This window comes from Macaca mulatta, chromosome 10, assembly GCF_049350105.2.
Source record: "Macaca mulatta isolate MMU2019108-1 chromosome 10, T2T-MMU8v2.0, whole genome shotgun sequence".
Lineage (NCBI taxonomy): Eukaryota > Metazoa > Chordata > Mammalia > Primates > Cercopithecidae > Macaca > Macaca mulatta.
Genome location: NC_133415.1, coordinates 31,287,420 through 31,306,741, shown reverse-complemented (window position 1 = coordinate 31,306,741; position 19,322 = coordinate 31,287,420). Strand labels below are relative to the sequence as shown.

General features: G+C 53.3%; 2 protein-coding genes across 14 annotated transcripts in view; one reads left to right on the top strand and one right to left on the bottom strand.

The window, feature by feature from the left end:
• PPIL2 (peptidylprolyl isomerase like 2) overlaps window positions 1-7,064 on the top strand; it is a 30,433-nt gene extending 23,369 nt beyond the window's left edge. For 3 of the 10 annotated variants that reach the window (XM_077950725.1, XM_077950721.1, XM_077950726.1), the window contains 6 exons: window positions 3,091-3,147; window positions 3,857-3,929; window positions 4,019-4,081; window positions 4,200-4,333; window positions 4,657-4,759; window positions 5,283-7,064. In XM_077950725.1, the coding sequence (XP_077806851.1) occupies window positions 3,091-3,147; window positions 3,857-3,929; window positions 4,019-4,081; window positions 4,200-4,333; window positions 4,657-4,753 (424 nt within the window). In that variant the 3' untranslated portion in view covers window positions 4,754-4,759; window positions 5,283-7,064. Of the gene's footprint in view, window positions 1-3,090; window positions 3,148-3,856; window positions 3,930-4,018; window positions 4,082-4,199; window positions 4,334-4,656; window positions 4,760-5,118 lie in introns of all 10 variants that reach the window. The other 7 variants (XR_013399534.1, XM_077950719.1, XM_077950720.1 and 4 more) reach the window with 7 other exon arrangements.
• Window positions 6,706-19,322, bottom strand: part of YPEL1 (yippee like 1) — a 38,847-nt gene continuing 26,230 nt past the window's right edge. For 2 of the 4 annotated variants that reach the window (XM_077950750.1, XM_028827940.2), the window contains exons 3-5: window positions 12,940-12,983; window positions 12,501-12,609; window positions 6,706-10,376 (exon numbers count right to left, since the gene is read on the bottom strand). In XM_077950750.1, the coding sequence (XP_077806876.1) occupies window positions 10,287-10,376; window positions 12,501-12,609; window positions 12,940-12,983 (243 nt within the window). In that variant the 3' untranslated portion in view covers window positions 6,706-10,286. Of the gene's footprint in view, window positions 10,377-10,512; window positions 12,635-12,939; window positions 12,984-19,322 lie in introns of all 4 variants that reach the window. The other 2 variants (XR_013399543.1, XM_077950751.1) reach the window with 2 other exon arrangements.

Sequence of the window (19,322 nt, the reverse complement as noted above, 5' to 3'; positions counted from 1 at the left end):
TTAACCAGCCTGTGAAACGGCTGACAGATCAGTTGCCACCTTCTCTTCCTTTTTTTTTTTTTGAGATGGAGTTTCACTCTTGTCGCCCAGGCTGGAGTGCAATGGTGGGATCTTGGCTCGCTGCAACCTCCGCCTCCCGGTTCAAGCAGTTCTCCTGGGATTACAGACGCCCACCACAATGCCCAGCTAATTTTTTGTATTTTTAGTAGAGACAGGGTTTCACCATGTTGGCCAGGCTGGTCTCCAACTCCTGACCTCAGGTGATCCACCCATCTCAGCCTCCCAAAGTGCTGAGATTACAGGCTTGAGCCACCATGCTCAGCCTTCTCTTCTTTTTTTTTTTTTTTTTTTTGAGACGGGGTCTCGCTCTGTCGCCCAGGCTGGAGTGCAGTGGCCGGATCTCAGCTCACTGCAAGCTCCGCCTCCTGGGTTTATGCCATTCTCCTGCCTCAGCCTCCCGAGTAGCTGGGACTACAGGCGCCCGCCACCTCGCCCGGCTAGTTTTTTGTATTTTTAGTAGAGACGGGGTTTCACCATGTTAGCCAGGATGGTCTCGATCTCCTGACCTCGTGATCCGCCCGTCTCGGCTTCCCAAAGTGCTGGGATTACAAGCTTGAGCCACCGCATCTGGCCAGCCTTCTCTTATTTCTTTTTTTTTTTGAGGTGGAGTCTCACTCTGGTCCCCCAGGCTGGAGTGCAGCGGCACAATCTTGGCTCACTGCAACCTCCACCTCCTGGGTTCAAGCGATTCTCCTGCCTCAGCCTCCTGAGCAGCTAGGATTACAGGCGCCCGCCACCACGCCCAGCTAATTTTTGTATTTTTAGTAGAGACGGGGTTTCACCATGTTGGCCAGGCTGGTCTCGAACTCCTGACCCCAGGTAATCCTCCTGCCTCAGCCTCCCAGTAAGTGCTGGGATTACAGGCTTGAGCCACCGCGCCTGGCCTCTTCTTATTTCTAGTAGTATTTTGTGCTTTCTTGGACAACTATTGCCAAAGGTTTGCCTGTTTTACTGTATTCAAAGATAATTAGACTTTAATTTGTTACAGCTTTGTTTTTCCTTTCATGATTCTTGTAATTAAAGATTTTCCAGGAGGAGGCTGGGCGCGGTGGATCGCGCCTGTAATCCCAGCACTTTTGGAGGCTGAGGCAGGTGGATCACGAGGTCAGGAGATCAAGGCCATCCTAGCTAACATGGTGAAACCCCGTCTCTACTAAAAATACAAAAAATTAGCCGGACGTGGTGGGCACCTGTAGTCCCAGCTACTTGGGAGGCTGAGGCAGGAGAATGGTGCGAACCCAGGAGGCAGAGCTTGCAGTGAGCCGAGATTGTGGCACTGCCCTCCGGCCTGGGCGACAGAGCGAGACTCCGTCTCAAAAAAAGAAAAAACTGTCAGGATCCATCCCAGCACTTTGGGAGGCCGAGGCGGGCGGATCACCTGAGGCCAGTAGTTTAAGACCAGCCTGGCCAACATGGTGAAACCATGTCTCTACTAAAAATATAAAAATTAGCCAGGCATGGTGGTGGGCACCTGTAATTCCAGCTACTTGGGTGGCTGAGGCACGAGAATCGCTTGAACCCGGGAGGCAGACGTTGCAGTGAGCCAAGATCGCGCCACTGCACTGCAACCTGGGTGACAGCGAGACTCCGTCTCAAAGGGAAAAAAAAAAAAAGACTTTTGGGATGAATGAGAACGCGACAGACCCCAGCTGTGAGCCTTCAAAAAGCCCTCAGAGGGCAGAGCCAGAGAGGCTGAAAGGAAAACAGTGGAAGATACTGGGTGGGTCCCAGCACTGGTGGCACGGAGCACCCCAGGGTGGTGCAGGCAGGCACAGCCCACACACCCTGCTGGTGAGAGACAGGACCTAACCCCCGCTGCATCGAACATGCACCCCCCCAGCCACGCAGGGACATGATCCTGAGCCCACCGAGTCTGACCACCCCCAAGGCCACCAGACAAGTGTCTGCAGATGTCACGTCTACAATGGGGCAGACCTGAGCTCTGACCTGCAAGTGGTTCTCTCTGGCTGATTTCTAACACAGTGAAGGAAACTAGAAGCAGAATTAAACTCAGATACGAGGAAAGTAAAAGAACCATCCTGAGGCAAGCTCCTCCTGGAAATTTTTTTTTTTTTTTTTTTTGAGGCGGAGTCTCGCTCTGTCGCCCAGGCTGGAGTGCAGTGGCGCAATCTCGGCTCACTGCAAGCTCCGCCTCCCGGGTTCCCGCCATTCTCCTGCCTCAGCCTCCCGAGTAGCTGGGACTACAGGCGCCGCCACCACGCCCGGCTAATTTTTTTTGTATTTTTAGTGGAGACGGGGTTTCATTGTGTTAGCCAGGATGGTCTCGATCTCCTGACCTCGTGATCCGCCCGTCTCGGCCTCCCAAAGTGCTGGGATTACAGGCTTGAGCCACCGCGCCCGGCCGGAAATTTTTTTTTTTAAGACGGCGACTCGCTCTGTCACCCAGGCTGGAGTGCAGTGGTGCCATCTCAGCTCACTGCAAGCTCTGCCTCCAGGGTTCACGCTATTGCCCCAGCTGTTCTTCAACTCCTGGACTCAAGCGGTCTTCCTGCCTCGGCCTGCCAAAGTGCTGGGATTACAGGCGTGAGCCACTGTGCCTGGATGACCTGAGCATTTTCTTTGTCCATGTTTATGTTACCCACGTTTCTTAATCCCTTGATTTCTGCTCTGGCTTTGTTGCCTCCTTTCTCCTCAGTCCTTCGACAGGTCCCTTGATGGCACGGGGCTGGCTCTGGTTTTCCAGGTGTCACCTTGTCCCAGCCACCTCCCACAGACCTGCATGGCCAGGCTGGCTCTGGGCACAGGGACTCCCTGACAGGCACTGGGCAGCAGCCAGGGCAGCAGGAGGACCTGGGGACAGCTGGAGGTCCGGGGTTCCCTGGGCAGCCTTGGGGGGCTGATGACCTGCCCTGGTGGGCAGCAGCAGGGAGCCCCATGCACCCACGTGTCCACGGAAGCCGCAGGTTCCCAGAGCCGACTGTAGAGGGTGGGCAGCTCCTGGTGTGCTCTCAGGCAGGCCAGATGCAGAAGGTGCCATGCTCTCCCTAACCATCCAACCCTCCTCCCCAGCTTCATCACGTTTCGCTCCTGTGCCTACCTGGACAAGAAGCACACCATCTTTGGACGGTAAGGGAAGCGGCTGTGTGAAGCCTGGGGGTCAGTGGGCTAGGTGGGGTCCTTCCCCACCTGAGGCCTCCTCGCTGCCTTCTCTGTGGACCTGAGCCATGTGCCGTGCTGGCTGTCACTGCTGGGGGTTGAGGCTATGCAGAGCTGGGACGGAGGGTGCTCCCTGTGCCAGGGAAGTCTGGCTCTCCAGACCCACCGGGCTCAGGAGAGGAGGAAACACCCCTGCGTGGCCTGGCCGCTGCCCTGTCTCAGACCTGATGGCGCGCCACTCACAAGCCTGGCCACGCCCAGCTCCCTTCACCCTCTAGTCCAGGGGTCTTTCCAGCATTGTGGGCCGCGTGGTCTCTTGACGCCCACCCAACTGTGGAAGCAGCACAAAACAAGGTGGATGCAGGTGATGTGGTTCTGGCCAAGTGGAACTCTGTTACCAAACCAGTGGGGACAGCACAAGCCACATTTGTGACTCCTATTTTTCCTGTGGGTGGGGAACCAAAAGAGAACCAGAAAAAAAACCCAGCTGGATATGCCCAGGGCCATGGTCTGCTGACCCCGCCCTTGCCACGCCCTCTCATCGCCTTCCTGGCTGCTGCCCGAGGACCACCAGGCCAGCCTCGGGGCTCTCAACCCCTCTTCCCACATGCCTTGGGGCCCGGCCCTGAGGGTGCCCTCCTTGAGCACATGCAGACCCGCCTCTGTCTCCCTGCTGCAGTGTTGTTGGGGGCTTTGACGTACTGACAGCCATGGAGAATGTGGAGAGTGACCCCAAAACTGACCGCCCTAAGGTCTGTGCCCAGGGAGGTGGGGCGTGGCGACTGGGGGCCAGGCAGGCGGGGGGAGGACCTGCCGTGCACTGAGCCCCCTCTGCTGCTAGGAGGAGATCCGCATCGATGCCACTACAGTGTTCGTGGACCCCTATGAGGAGGCTGATGCCCAGGTGAGGGGGCACGATGCCACCACCAGGAGGGTCTGGGCCAGCGTACCTTCCCACCCCAAGCCTAGCATCTGTCCTGCCCGAGGTGCTGCTGGTCAGCCTCCACCCTCTTGTGCCACAGATCGCCCAGGAGCGGAAGACACAGCTCGAGGCAGCCCCGGAGACCAAAGTGAAGAGCAGCCAGCCCGAGGCAGGGAGCCAGGGCCCCCAGACCTTCCGCCAGGGCGTGGGCAAGTACATCAACCCAGCAGCCACGTGAGTGCCACGCGGTTGGCCTCTCTGTTTCCCATGGTGTTTCCTAGGGCTGACTGAGGTCTGAGGGTCAGATCCAGAGGGGCAAGAAAGCCACGGGCACTGGACCTGGGCATGGGCTTGTGCTGTGTGGCCTCTGCAGCCGAGGGACTACCTCTGAAGGCCTGGCCGGGGCCTCTGTGGGTGGAAGCCATCGAATTCAGGGGGACGTGGGAGCAGCAGGTGGGAGGGGTTGGTCCTATACCGGGAGGGCTGTATGGAGATACAGACAAGTCAGGAGGGGCCGAGGGAGGGCGTGGACTCCCAGCGTCTTCTTCTCTTCCCAGGAAGCGAGCGGCAGAGGAAGAGCCCTCAACCAGCGCCACTGTCCCCATGTCCAAGAAGAAGCCCAGTCGGGGTTTTGGGGACTTCAGCTCCTGGTAGCAGCAGGTTGGCCACTGTGGACCTTGGTGGGGTTGCAGGGCTGGGGGCCTGTGTCCACATCTCCATTTCCAGTCTTCCTAGCCTGCCCTCTGCTGCCATCCAATAAATGGCTTACCTGCTGCCTGCATCCCTTTTCCTGGCCCCTGGGAGCCCACAGCCTCCCCATCCCTTAACCTGTTGCCAAGGGCCTTGGCCCTGTTTCTAGGACCTGGCCCAGCCAGAGCCCACTGCTGGGACCTCAGAGCATAAGGTCTGCCTTACCCAGGCTGGCACCCCAGGCCTCCAGTAGGCCAGGTTAGTGAGGAAGGACTGTGTCTCCACATTCTGGTTTCCTTTTTAAGACAGGGTCTTGCTCTGTTGCCCAGGCTCCAGTGCAGTGGTGTGATCATGGCTTACTGCAGCCTCAGCCTCCTGGGCTCAAGCAATCCTCCTGCCTTAGCCTCCCAAGTAGCTGGGACTACAGGCGTGCACCACCACACCCAGCTGTATAAGTCTGATTTTCTTACGCCTTCTTCTGTTACCTTCTCAGGGACAGCCTATTTATACAACCAGTGTGGTCCCCTGACCAACGCCATCACCTGGGACAAGTTTTCAGACCCCAGACCTACTGAGCCTGAGCCTCTGCAGGTGGGCTTCAGGGGCTTCTGATGGCCGGTGCTGGACTGCAGCATTGACTTTCCTGCCGTATCCTGCCTGGGCTCTCGGGGCCCCACTTGCCTGCTCTGGCCACGGGCTTCATCTCAAGCCTGTGTGGCTTCTCTCTGCCCCTATCAGAATCTTGAGGGGACCCACACCTGGTTGAGGCCAGTGTCTCTGGCTGTGAGAACAAGCAGTCCCTCTCCCCACCCTTCTGCTGAGAAAGTGGCCTTGCTGCTTTCAGGCCCGGCCATTGGGCTCCGACTCTGCTCCTCCTGTCACTGACTGATGGCCTTTGGCCGGCTCCATCAGCATCTCCTAACGTCAAGACCCTCCCTCAACCCCATTTTTCTGTTAAATGTGCCCCTGGCTCGCTTTTTCTTCTGTTTTCAGCCCAGGCCAGTGGTCAGTGTTCTCATGTCATGGACCCTCCTTCGCGTCTCGGGCTCCCTGTTGCCCTCAGGCCCCCCATTTCTAGTTCACACTAAGCCCTAACTTCTTAGGCCTTATTCTTGGTTGTCTCATTTTTGTTGCCCCAAATCTTGAACCTGTCAGTACGTTCCAGGCTGTACCTCTGCCCTTCCTTTTCTCATCACTGATGCTGAAGCCGCAGGCCTGAGCCCTTTGTCTCCCTGGATGCTGGGTGGCGCCTCATCTGCATCCCTGCCTCACCCTGTCCACTGCCACAGGCTGCCTGATGACCGCTAGAGACACGTCTGTCCCTTATCACCCTGCTGCACACCAGCCTCTGGCCCTTCATCATGCTAAGAACAAGAACTGCACCACGGCTGGCTCCGCCTCTTCTCCAGCCCATCCCTCTGCAGCCTGTCACCCGTCTGTGACTGTTGACCAGGCCCTTGGAGTGACTTTTGACGCCCTCAATGCCTCCCGCCAGGCACTGTCCTCAGCGAGGTCTGGTCTAGCCCTGGCAGTAACTCACTTGTAAGAGGCTCAGACACCAAGCTGGGCCTGCACAGTAGGACGCAGTGACTGCACAGGTGTCTACACACCCGTAGGTCTCTGAGGCAGCATCCAGGGTACAGGTGTGGGTGGTGGGGGGTGGAGGCCTGACCAGGGAGGGAGAAGCAGGTTTGGAGAGGACCCTGTGGCCACCCTGGCTGGCCCTGACTGTATTCTCTGGCTACATTCAAATCCCCCCAATGGTGGGGGCAGAGAAGTGGGACCAGGCCGCCCTTGGCTCCAGAGCTGGAAGAACCTAAGACTGCCCTCTGCTCTCAGGGATGCCACAGAGAGCCTGGGCTCAGCCTTCTGCATCAGGACATGGCCTCGTCCACTGAGCACACAACTTAAACATCTGACATCAGAAGCTTTATTTGTAAACCTCACACAGATAAGGACCAAGGGCTGGCAGCGTGGCCAGAGGACAGGGGAAGTTGAAGGCCCCGTGCTTGAGCTTGGCAGTCCTGCTCCTTGCAGTGAAGCCGCCGTGGGTGACCGTCCAGCCTCACCCAATGGCCTGCACAGTGAGGGAAGGGCTTCAGGGCCATCTGCCCCTGGGGCAGGGGACAGGCCACCAAGGACCTTTGGCAAGTGAAGGTTTACATTTCTGTAGTTTGTTTTAGAGCTTAATTTGCAGGTTTTTTAGCTATTAAAACCACTTGAATTTTTAATAACCTGATGAGGGCATCAGGTAAATAAAAGGATTTTGGGAAGATTCTTATTTCTGATTCTAATATCTGACAGATGCCATCAAGAATAAGCGTTAAGGTATAAAAATACTGTGTATAAAACAATGCCAAACCACATTTCCTACAGCAAATGCACTGTGCCATTTATAACCCTGACATCACCTCCCAAGGCTCTCAAGGAAGATTTGTTTTAAATAAATAGAAGTCCCAGATGATATTGTTCAGGAATTTTAGAGGGTGGTGGACATGGTCTTGTGAATAGCACTTCCCCTGTCGCCAGCTCATGGTCTATTCATTTGGTTTAAAAATGAGCTTGCATTTTGCAGAAGCCCAACAACAACAACAAAAAAGTGATAAAAGTTTTGTTGGTATAAGTTACAAAAAAAAAAAATACAAAATAAGTCATAAGAAAATTCATAAGACTACTAGTAAAAAATGTTCAATCGATGCCGTCAGTAAAGACAAAAACCAAAGTGCCCAAAACGAGGGAGCAGCGAACTCGCCCAACACGCAGAACAGCTCTAAATAGAACTTGAGTGTGTACAAAAACCACTCGGAAGAGTTTTAGAAGATTCTTCAGTGTAAGTGAAGCATCTTGAGTCACTCAGGACCTGGCTGTCCTCACACCCATAGCAGGCTGGGGATGGCACAAACCCCCAACTGTTTCCCCTAGTCCCCAGGGCATCCAAGGCTGGGTTCCCACATGGGAGAGGAATGAAGACTCGAAGGGAAGGGTCAGTTTAAGTTTTCAGTGAACAACTTCTTCCAGTCGGGAAGGTGTCTCAGCCTCTTCAGAGTCTCAGACAATTGACTGAAGCCATAGGTGTTGCTAACTTCATGTGCCAGCTCGTGGGCGGAGCCTCTCCAGGCTTGAGACAGGGCAGCAAGAGCCCTGCAGCGTGCAGTGACCCCTGCGCTCTAGATGGCCGCACGCGAGCTCAGGAGGTCGGGATGTGCTGGGCCAGCCTGAACCCATGAGGGAGACTAGCGCAGGCATAAGGCAGCTTGCAGGGCCATAGCTGGATGTGGAGGCTTACAAGACGGTACAAAAATTTCCTTCCTTTCCTAAGTGGAAGATGTGCTTTTAAGGAACTTCTGCCTCTGTCACTCCTGCTGAGTTGATGCATCTCAGTGCCATGCCCACCAGGGCAGCGGCATGTCCCACATACTGAGGCTTGGGCCAAGAGATGGCACCCAAAGGCATGCTCTACATGGGCAGTGAGCTTGAGTGGGCACAGCCCAGTGCCTGCATGGACCATAGGTCTGGGTTTAGGAAGGGCTTAAGTCAGGGGAGGTGTGAAGCTGGACAGGTGGCCATGTTCTTACTGCCAGCTCGCACTCTTGCCCCTAGACTAGCCTTGTCTGAAGGCAGCTTCAGAGTCACTCGCCAGGCAGAGAACTATCCAGGCTCAGTGCTCTCCTATCTGCTGCCCCTTGGCCTCCCCCAGTCTCCTGCCTGCCCTCTGTGCCCTGAGACAGGTTACTAAATGTTGAAAACCAAACTTATCTGGGAATGGTTTTTGACCTCCATCCTCTGCAAAGTGGCCTAAACCCTTACGGGGTGCCCACTCCTGGTGGAGGGCAGGTGGATGGGTGGATTGTAATTTATAATAAAATATGTGGCAGAAACACAGGCCTTAGGAGATTGCACAGGCCCCTCTATCAGTTCAAGTGACATGGGACAGCACCACGCAGGGACGGGCGATGCGGCTAGCAGGCCAGGCGCCTTCATTCACAAAGGCTAAACCTGTCTTGTTGCTTTAACCTTTTCTGAACAAATTTTCAACATTCTGGCAAACGTCAAGTTTTGAAGTTTTTCCTGTGGGTTCTGGCCTCTTTCATATGCAAAAATAATTCTTTTTCTTCAAGTACATCCAGGGTAGAAAATGAAATCCGACTTTTACTCGGTCCAGTGTGTTACTCTATAACGACATGGACCAGCCCCTCAGCAACTGCCTGACACCTAAGCTGCTGTCACCGCTGAGGGCACAACCCCTGCTACCAGACCCCGTGAGGCTGTCGCCTCAGTAACGGCACCTCTGCAGGCCCCTGGGACAGCCTTCTCTAAGGGCCAGCTCACCTGCTTTCTAGATAAGGAATCTACTGGCTTAAATAAACAACCTGTTCCACTAGACACATTTCTCAATTCAGAGTGTATCTAAAATGTCATCAGTGCTGGCCTCTGTTTCTGAACAGGCTAAAAACCAAAAATACCCTTAGTGTATAAGTCTGTTGACTGCCTCTGTAAGATTCTTAAATGAACGCTGTACTTCAGTGGTTCATTTGAAAGAGGAATAGCCAATTTGAAGTTTTGCGAATTTTAAGAAAAAGAGTGGGGTGGAGGATGGGCTACAATACCTTTTCTCTAAGAAGGGGAATGGCGAGACTTGCTATCTAAAGATACCCTGTCCCTATGGTCTTCAGAGACTTAGTTTGGTTCTTTTTTTTGAGACGGAGTCCTGCTCTGTCACCAGGCTGGAGTGCGGTGGCACGATCTCGGCTCACTGCAACCTCCGCCTCCTGGGTTCAAGTGATTCTCCTGCATCAGCCTCCCGAGTAGCTGGGACTACAGGCATGCGCCACCATACCCAGCTAATTTTTTTTTTTTTTTTTTTTGAGACGAAGTCTCGCTCTTGTGCCCCAGGCTGGAGTGCGATGGTACCATCTTAGCTCACTGCAACCTCCGCCTCCCAGGTTCAAGTGATTCTCCTGCCTCAGCCTCCTGAGTAGCTAAGATTACAGGCAGCCACCACCACGCCCAGCTAATTTTTGTATTTTTAGTAGAGACGGGGTTTCACCATGTTGGCCAGGCTGGTCTAGAACCCCTGACCTCAGGTGATCCACCCGCCTCGGCCTCCCAAAGTGCTGGGATTACAGGCGTGAGCCACCGCGCCCGGCCTCAGTTTGGTTTTCAACTGAACCTTAAAAAAGCAGAGCCCAACTGTATTGAAGACAAAGGTGAAAGGAAGGTATTAACTAGGCGGGTAAGTCATCAGTTGGTTAATTCTCTAGAACTTGAGAAGTTAGAAAAAGCTCACTGAAGATTTTCAGAAACAACCGTGTACATGAAGAAGACAGATCGGAGGGGACACCTTACCCACAGAGATGGCCGAGAGTGTCAAGAGCTATGCGCAGCTAGCCTTTGAGGTCAGAGGGCAAGAAAGGCTGCCACCGGCTGCTCCTACGTTTCCATTACATTCAGTTTCTTTCACAAAACAGCATTCGAAGGAGAAGGGAAAGTTCGCACTTTACTCCCAGCCATTGTCTTTGATCATGTGAGCAAGCTCAATGATGAATTTTCCTTCCTTATATTTCTGACTGCTCTCAAACGCATGCTCCTTGAAAAAGAAAAGGGAGATGAAGGTTTCAGGACAGAAGGTTTCACTTTTAAATTTCATCACTCTTTTGGCAAAAAAACCCCCCCAAGTCTATACTATTAACTATACCCAGATGTTCCCTGAGCTGTGCACTCACCCAGCGCTGAGGGGTCTGTTCCAGGTGAGTCCACTGAGGCAGTGCAGGTTTACTTTACATTTGTTGTTGAAAGTTTTTCATGTGCTTGCTTCGGCAGCACATACACTAAAAGGTTTTTCATTTGCTTGTTTTGAGATAGGGTCTCACTCTGTCGCCCAGGCTGGAATGCAGTGGTGTGGTCATAGCTCCCTGCAGCCTTGGCCTCCAGGGCTCAAGTGATCCTTCCACCTCAGGCTCCCAAAGTGCTGGGATTACTTGTAGGACAGTGTGAATGCAGATCTGTTTACTGAAAATTTACTACGTGTGGGGCGATTTAAGAGGCTTGAAGAGATGCAAAAGACTACACTCCAGGAATTCTGTGCATAACTAGAGTGAAGGCAAATACAGGGAGAGTGACGGAGGCTGGCACAGTGGTGCACATCTGTAATCCCAGCACTTTGGGAGGCCAAGGCAGGAGGATGACTTGAGTCTAGGAGTTCGAGACAAGCCTACGCAACAAAAACTTAGCTGGGTGTGGTGTGCCTGTAGTCCCAGCTACTTGGGAGGGTGAGGTGGAGGACCGCTTCAACCCAGAAGGTCGAAGCTGCAATGAGCTGAGATCGACCAAGACCCTGTCTCAAAACAAAACAACAACAACAAAAGAACAGGATATCTGGAGAAGGCCCTGCATGGGGAGGAGTTAACATCTCTCCCACAGACACGTCCTCATCCTTTTGTTTTGCTGAGTGTGTGGCCTGGTGCTAGGGACACAGAAGACCAAGATGGGTCCTGCCTATCCAAGCGGCAGCCGCAGGTGTGGCAGACACAGGAAGGACTGTGCCAGCAGGAAGCAGCGGGTGCAGCCGTAGAGGGGAATGCAGTGTGGTGGCCATGCAGGGAAGGCAGGGGTTTCTGGAAGTGGGGCCCACAGATGGGTGAGGGGCTGACTGACCAGGGGGAAGGGCTGGGGATGCCTGCCAGTCTTGTGCAGCCCGTTTCCACCGTGTGAACTGTGGCCTTCCAAAGCTCACGAGGAATCTGGGAGACCAGAGATGAACAGGAATTCAGGAAAGAGGGAGAGCAGGTGGCCTGGACCCGGCGAACACCAGAGCCTGAATGGGAAAGCCGCCTTCAAAAAAGGCAGGCAGGCCGGGGGCGGTGGCTCACGCCTGTAATCCCAGCACTCTGGGAGGCTGAGGTGGGTGGATCACTTGAGGTCAGGAGTTTGAGACCATCTCAAAAACAAACAAAAACAAGCCAGGGAAGGCATGGGAGCACCCAACAGATGGCAGATGGCCAGGGGGTCAAAACCATGGAATCTGAGGTGGCCTGGGGGAGGGGAGGACTCGGCCACAAAGGTCGGCCAGAGAGAGTGGAGCCTGGAAGAGAGACCTCAGGGCAGTGTGGAGGAGGGAAGCGGGGCAAGAGGGTGCAGGGCCTGAGGGGGCCAGGTTTGTTGGCTTTGGAGGCCAGATCAGCCATGTGGTAGAGAGGGAAGGGAACTAGAGGTGAAGGCTGGAGAGGAGGTGGGGACTGCGACTTTCAAATCAAGGTCTCCGGGGAAGAGGGATCTGGGCAGCTGCTCATGGGCAGCTCTCTGACTCTCACTCCAGCAGGTCTCGCGCTGAGGGGTCTTCCAGGCTTGTCCCTGACGGTGGGCACAGCCTCCTGCAGTCCCCCGCAGCCCTCTCAGCCTCCTCCCACACCCAGGCTCTGCTCAGGGGCAGAGGGCAGGCTGGGTGCAGACAGCCTGGCTTAGGAAGAAATGGGCCTGAACATGTGTTTTGTTTTTTGTTTTGGGTTGGGGCCTGTCACCCAGGCTGGAGGGCAGCGGTGTGGTCATGCCTCACTGGAGCCTGGACTGCCCGCCTCGGCTGAGGAGCTGGGGTTTCTGAAAGCACTGTGACCGGTACCAGGGGCCACACTGCAGGGGGAGGTGTGGGTCAGTGGCAACTTAGTGGCACATCCCCTTGTGGCACGAGCGTCCCTTAGAAACCGGCGGCACTCACGTATTTCCACCCGAGTGTGGTCTTGCAGTTCTCGCAGTAGATGTCGGCGACCGCATGCAGCCCGGTGAGAAGGACCCTCTCCTCTGCGGGGCCGCAGCCCACGTTCACCCTGAGGGGAAAGAGGGGCCACCGTGCTGCAGGCCCGGCCCCTCAGCGGGCCCCGCCCCATTCCCCTAAGAGTTCCCCCAAAACAGGGAACCTCCCAAAGAGCAGCGCCCTGCCTCTCCCCGGCCCTGCCCGCCCCCACCATCAATGGGGAAGATCAGTGATGGGACAGGCTAGGGGCAAGATCCTTAGTGCATTTCAGAAACTCCCAGGCGGGGGATGGTGGGTTCTTTCAGGACCCCTAACCAGGTGATTCTACACAGGGCGCTGGGTAGGTGCCATCCAGGCCATCCCGGGGCCCACGCCGCCCCCCAGGCTGAACCAGGGTACTCACACGGAATTGAAGAGGTAGGCGCGTCCCTGGCTCCCCTGAAAGGACTGAAAGAAGAAGGTCCCGTGAGATTGGCTGCGAGTACTTTCTGGAACAAAGGGGTGCTGCTCAGAGCCAGGGGAGCCCAGCCCCACGGCCCAAGTTCTGTTAGCTGCACCCGGACGGGTCACCGGGAGCAGACACCGGTGTCCCCCCTCCAGAACTCCACTTCTACTAACAACAGCCACTTAACGGGGCTGCAAGCTGTTTTTCAGTGTAGACGGTCAGGAAGTGGCTGATTCTGCTGCATCAACATTCTGCAAGTGACTATTATTGGAAATCATGGCAAAATCAGTTTTTAAATGGTGAGCTTCGTATGTCTGGACAACTCTACCTGATTAGAAGAGTTCTGAGAGGGGATCACGAATGATTTTCTCTACCCGAAAACCCACAGATCCTCAAAATGCTCTCCTCGCCGCCTCTTCTGCAGCAGTTCAGATGCGCTCACTGTCAGATACTAGGCGCAGGGGGAAGTGTCCATACTTTCCCACTGAAATGTTTTAAAAGTCACAGCATGACTGAGCATGGTGGCTCACGCCTGTAACCCCAGCATTTTGGAAGGCTGAGGTGGGCGGATCACCTGAGGTCAGGAGTTTGAGACCAGCCTGGCCAACATGGTGAAACCCCACCTCTACTAAAAATACAAAAGTTAGCTGAGCGTGGTGGCGGGCACCAGTAACCCCAGCTACTTGGGTGGCTAAGACAGGAGAATCACTTGAACCTGGGAGGTGTAGGCTGCAGTGAGCCAAGATTGTGCCACTGCACTCCAGCCCGGGCAACAAGAGTGAAACTCTGTCTGGAAAAAAAAAAAAAAAAAAAAGGTCACAGCACAAGATAGCCTCTCACTTGGAGAAAGGCTCTTCCAGTGACATCTATCCCACCAGGAAAATACCATGCGCTGAGAAACCGCGCATGGTACATTCACGTATTCTAAGATGGCCAAGCGTGAAAGAGTCAGAATAGGGCATCTGCACCCCCGATGCACTCGGTCACTCTCCACGACCTTTGACCTCACGGGAAAAGTGGGAACACCTGCTCCAGTGCCAGCTTCAAGTCTCGATCGATCTCAAACATAATCAAAGAAATGCAAACCAAATCAAAAACTTTGGGGGGAGTTGGGGTTTTTTTGAGATGGAGTCTCACTTTGTCACTCAGGCTGGAGTGCAGTGACACCACCTGGACTCACTGTAGCCTCTGCCTCCAGGGTTCAAGCAATTCTCCTGCCTGAGCCTCTCCAGTAGCTAGGACTACAGGCACACACCACTAGGCCCAGCTAATTTTTATATTTTTAGAGATAGGATTTTTAGAGATAGGGTTTCGCCATGTTGGCCAGGCTGGTCTTGAACTCCTGGCCTGAAGTGATCCGCCCACTTTGGCCTCCCAAAGTGTTGAGATTGCATGTGGGAGCCAACGTGCCTGGCTTATATTACAGTTTATAATGGAGGCTGTCATTTAAAAATGTCTTGGGTCAGCTGATAAGAGATGCTCACTCAATACCACTCCCACAAAGGAAACTGCATATGTCATACATGATGTACACTGTCAGATTTTCATATCTAAATTTCACTGGAAAGAAAACAAGAAAGCAACATTTCTGTATAAAACAAAGAGGTTTTGGCTGGGCGTGGTGGCTCACGCCTGTAATCCCAGCACTTTGGGAGGCCGAGACGGGCGGATCACGAGGTCAGGAGATCGAGACCATCCTGGCTAGCACAGTGAAACCCCGTCTCTACTAAAAAATACAAAAAAACTAGCCGGGCGAGGTGGCGGGCGCCTGTAGTCCCAGCTACTCGGGAGGCTGAGGCAGGAGAATGGCGTGAACCTGGGAGGCGGAGCTTGCAGTGAGCTGAGATCCGGCCACTGTACTCCAGCCTGGGCGACAGAGCGAGACTCCGTCTCAAAAACAAAAACAAAAACAAAAAAAACAAAAAAAAAACAAAGAGGTTTTGTATTGGCAGGTGTGAACCACCATGCCCGCCCTTTTTGGGGGTTTTTGGTCTAACAAAGGCAAAAGGCTATGAAGAATGTGACTGAAACACAATTTGACAATATTGAACTGGAAAAGGCACATAATATAGGACCCAGCAGTCCCACTTCTAAGAATTTACAGTAAACAACAAACTAGCTTGAGTATATAAGGAAATGCAACAAGAATGGTCACAGGTTATAGTGTTCATAATTAGGAAAACAAACAACAACAACAAAAATGGGCTGAGGCAGGAGGACTGCTTGAGCTCAGGAGTTCGAAGAGCCATGATTACACCACTGCACTCCAGCCTGGGGGACAGAGCAAGAAACTGCCTCTAAAAATATAAAAGAGGCCGGGAGCAGTGGCTCACGCCTGTAATCCCAGCACTTTGGGAGGCCGAGGTGGGTGGATCACCTGAGGTCAGGATTTCAAGACCAGCCTGGCCAACATGGAGAAACCCTGTCTCTAATAAAAATACAAAAATTAGCTGGGCATGGTGGAGGGTGCCTGTATTCCCAGCTACTCAGGAGGCTGAGGCAGGAGAATCACTTGAACCCAGGAGGTGGAGGTTGCAGTGAGCCGAGATCGCACCATTGCACTCCAGCCTGGGTGACAAGAGTGAAACTCTGCCTCAAAAATTTTTTTTAAAAAGGCTGGGCACGGTGGTTCACGCCTGTAATCCCAGCACTTTGCAAGGCTGAGGCAGGCAAATCACAAGTTCAGGAGTTCAAGACCAGCCTGGCCAGCACGGTGAAACCCCATCTCTACTAAAAATACAAAAATTAGCTGGGCATGGTGGTGCATGCCTGTAATCCCAGCTACTCGGGAGGCTGAGGCAGGAGAATTGCTTGAACCAGGACCCGGGAGGTGGATGTTGCAGTGAGCTGAGATCGCACCACTATACTCCAGACTGGGCTACACAGCGAGGCTCCATCTCACAAAAACAAAACAAAAAAAGCCCTAACCAGGAAGTCAGGTACTCATCCATAAGTGAGTAAGCAACTGCATCCACATATGGGCCTCATGCAGGGGATGGGAAGGTAGGAGCAGATATGGAAAAACAGTCATAGGCTAGGCACTATGGCTGTAATTCCAGCACTTTGAGAGGCCAGGGCAGGTAGATCACCTGAGGTCAGGAGTTCAAGACCAGCCCAGGCAACATGGCAAAACCCTGTCCCTACAAAAAGTACAAAAATTAGCAGGGCATGGTGTCTGTGAGCCTGAAGTCCCAGCTATTTGGGAGGCTGAGGCAGGAAAATCACTTGAGCACGGGATGTGGAGGTTGCAGTGAACTGAGATTTTGCCACTGCACTCCAGCTTGGGTGACAGGAGAAGCCCTGTCTAAAAAAAAAGAAAGAAAAAAATAGTCATAAAAGTCATAAAATATTAAGTGAGGAAAAGTTTAGCTGTAAAGTGAGTGTCACTTGAGCCCTTTATTTAAAGTGAAACTGGATCACGAGGTCAGGAGATTGAGACCATCCTGGCTAACACGGTGAAACCTCATCTCTACTAAAAATACAAAAAATTAGCTGGGCGAGGTGGCGGGCGCCTGTAGTCCCAGCTACTCGGGAGGCTGAGTCAGGAGAATGGCGTGAACCCGGGAGGCAGAGCTTGCAGTGATCCAAGATTGTGCCACCATTCCAGCCTGGGCGACAGAGCAAAACTCCATCTCAAAATAATAATAATAATAATAATAATAAAGTGAAACATATGTTTCCATTAAAACAAAATAACGACAACAGATGCCAAACTACTAACAGTGACATCTCCAAGGAATGGAGCAGGACAAGGCAGGAGGACGAAGCAAGTCTCCTTGTTTACACATATACATTATTTTAATGTGATTATGAGCAATATTATATAATTTTTAAAAAATGAAAAGGGTCCAGCACGATGCCTCATGCCTATAATCCCAACACTTTGGGAGGCCGAGGTGGGAGGATCACTTGAGGCCAGGAGCTCGAGACCAGCCTGGACAACATGGTGAAACCCCATCTCTACTAAAAATACAAAAAATTAGCTGGGTGTGGTGGCGGACACCTGTAATCTGAGCTACTTGGGAGGCTGAGGCAGGAGACTCGCTTGAACCTGGGAGACAGAGGTTGCAGTGAGTGAGATGGCGCCACTGCACTCCAGCCTGGGCGACAAAGCAAGGCTCCGTCTCAAACAACAACAACAACAACAAAGCAGAGCCCCCAGCTGTCCCTGGTAGACATCCCACCTGAGCATGAAATAAACCTGTGTTTTAAGCTGCTGAGATCTGGGGAGGCTCTTTTTCCTCAGCATTCAGGCTTAAAAATGAGTATTCCCTTAAGTGGCGTTCTAGGATTAGGAACATTGTTCTATGTTCAGTTTCTTTTTTTTTTTTTTTTTGAGACGGAGTCTCGCTCTGCCACCCAGGCTGGAGTGCAGTGGCCGGATCTCAGCTCACTGCAAGCTCCGCCTCCCGGGTTCACGCCATTCTCCTGCCTCAGCCTCCCCAGTAGCTGGGACTACAGGCGCCCGCCACCTCGCCCGGCTAGTTTTTTGTATTTCTTAGTAGAGACGGGGTTTCACCGTGTCAGCCAGGATGGTCTCGATCTCCTGACCTCGTGATCCGCCCGCCTCGGCCTCCCAAAGTGCTGGGATTACAGGCTTGAGCCACCGCGCCCGGCCCAGTTTCTTTTTTTTTTTTGAGACGGAGTCTTGCTCTGTCGCCCAGGCTGGAGTGCAGTGGTGCAATCTCAGCTCACTGCAAGCTCCGCCTCCCTGGTTTACACCATTCTCCTGCCTCAGCCTCCCGAGTAGCTGGGACTACAGGCGCCCAACACCACGCCTGGCTAATTTTTTGTATTTTTAGTAGAGACGGGGTTTCACTTTGTTAGCCAGGATGGTCTCGATCTCCTGACCTCGCGATCCGCCCACCTCGGCCTCCCAAAGTGCTGGGATTACAGGCGTAAGCCACCGCGCCTGGCCTATGTTCAGTTTAATAATCATCTTATAGACTCTTCCCACATCCTCATCAGTCTTCAATTTTCTGGACTGAATTTCCTAATTCTCACCTACTCTGAAAGTCCTTACTTTTTTTTTTTTTGAGACGGAGTCTCGCTCTGCAGCCCAGGCTGGAGTGCAGTGGCCGTATCTCAGCTCACTGCAAGCTCCGCCTCCTGGGTTCCCGCCATTCTCCTGCCTCAGCCTCCCGAGTAGCTGGGACTACAGGCACCCGCCACCTCGCCCGGCTAGTTTTTTGTATTTTTTAGTAGAGACGGGGTTTCACCGTGTCAGCCAGGATGGTCTCGATCTCCTGACCTCGTGATCCGCCCGTCTCGGCCTCCCAAAGTGCTGGGATTACAGGCTTGAGCCACCGCGCCCGGCCAAGTCCTTACTTTTAAATAGGGTTTGGCTCAGAGACAAGAGCAGCTCTGTGATTCAGACTCAGAGCTGTCTTATCAGAGTTGGGGCCAGCAAACTCCTTCTGTAAATTAGAGCCAGGAGAGAAGTAGTTTAGGCTTTGGGGGACATATGGTCCTTGTTCTAATTACTCTGTAAACAGATGAGCACAGCTGTGATCTATGAAAACCTTGCATAAACAGGTGGTGTGGCAGATTTGGACCACAGATCAGAGTTTGCTAACTAGATGGAGCTTTCGAGTAACCAGAGCTGCCTACAGCAGCAACAGGCTCCCTGGAGCCAGGGGATCCCTTGTTATGACAAATACTAACTTAGAGGCTGTGGAGACAGTGCCTCTCGCCTCGCAGGTGCTGGAGCCTGTTCTGTGGGGCAGGTGTTCTCTGTGGTCTCAGTGAATCCTCATCAGAATCACCACGGAAGGGAGAAGAACTCACTCTCATCGTCATCCTGCCACCTCGCCTGGCCCATCTGCCACCTCGCCCGGCCCATCACCCACGGAGGCACGAGGTCCAATCCTTTCTGGTGGTTTGTGTGCTCAGAGAGCTTAGTTCTTGGCACTTTTTTCGTCCTGAAATGCTCATTTGGCACCGAATGACTTCTGACAGGCTTCTGCTTTTCTTTTCTTTTTTTTTTTTTTGAGACAGAGTCTCACTCTCAGTCACCCAGGCTGGAGTGTACTGGTGTGATCTCAGCTCACTGCAACCTCTGCCTCCTGCGTTCAAGCAATTCTCATGTCTCAGTCTCCTGTATAGCTGGGATTACAGGTGTGTGCCACCATGCCCAGCTAATTTTTTTGTATTTTTTTTTTTTTTTGAGACGGAGTCTCAGTCTGTCACCAAGGCTGGAGCGTAGTGGCCGGATCTCAGCTCACTGCAAGCTCCGCCTCCCGGGTTCACGCCATTCTCCTGCCTCAGCCTCCCGAGTAGCTGGGACTACAGGCGCCCGCCATCTCGCCCAGCTAGTTTTTTTGTATTTTTTAGTAGAGACG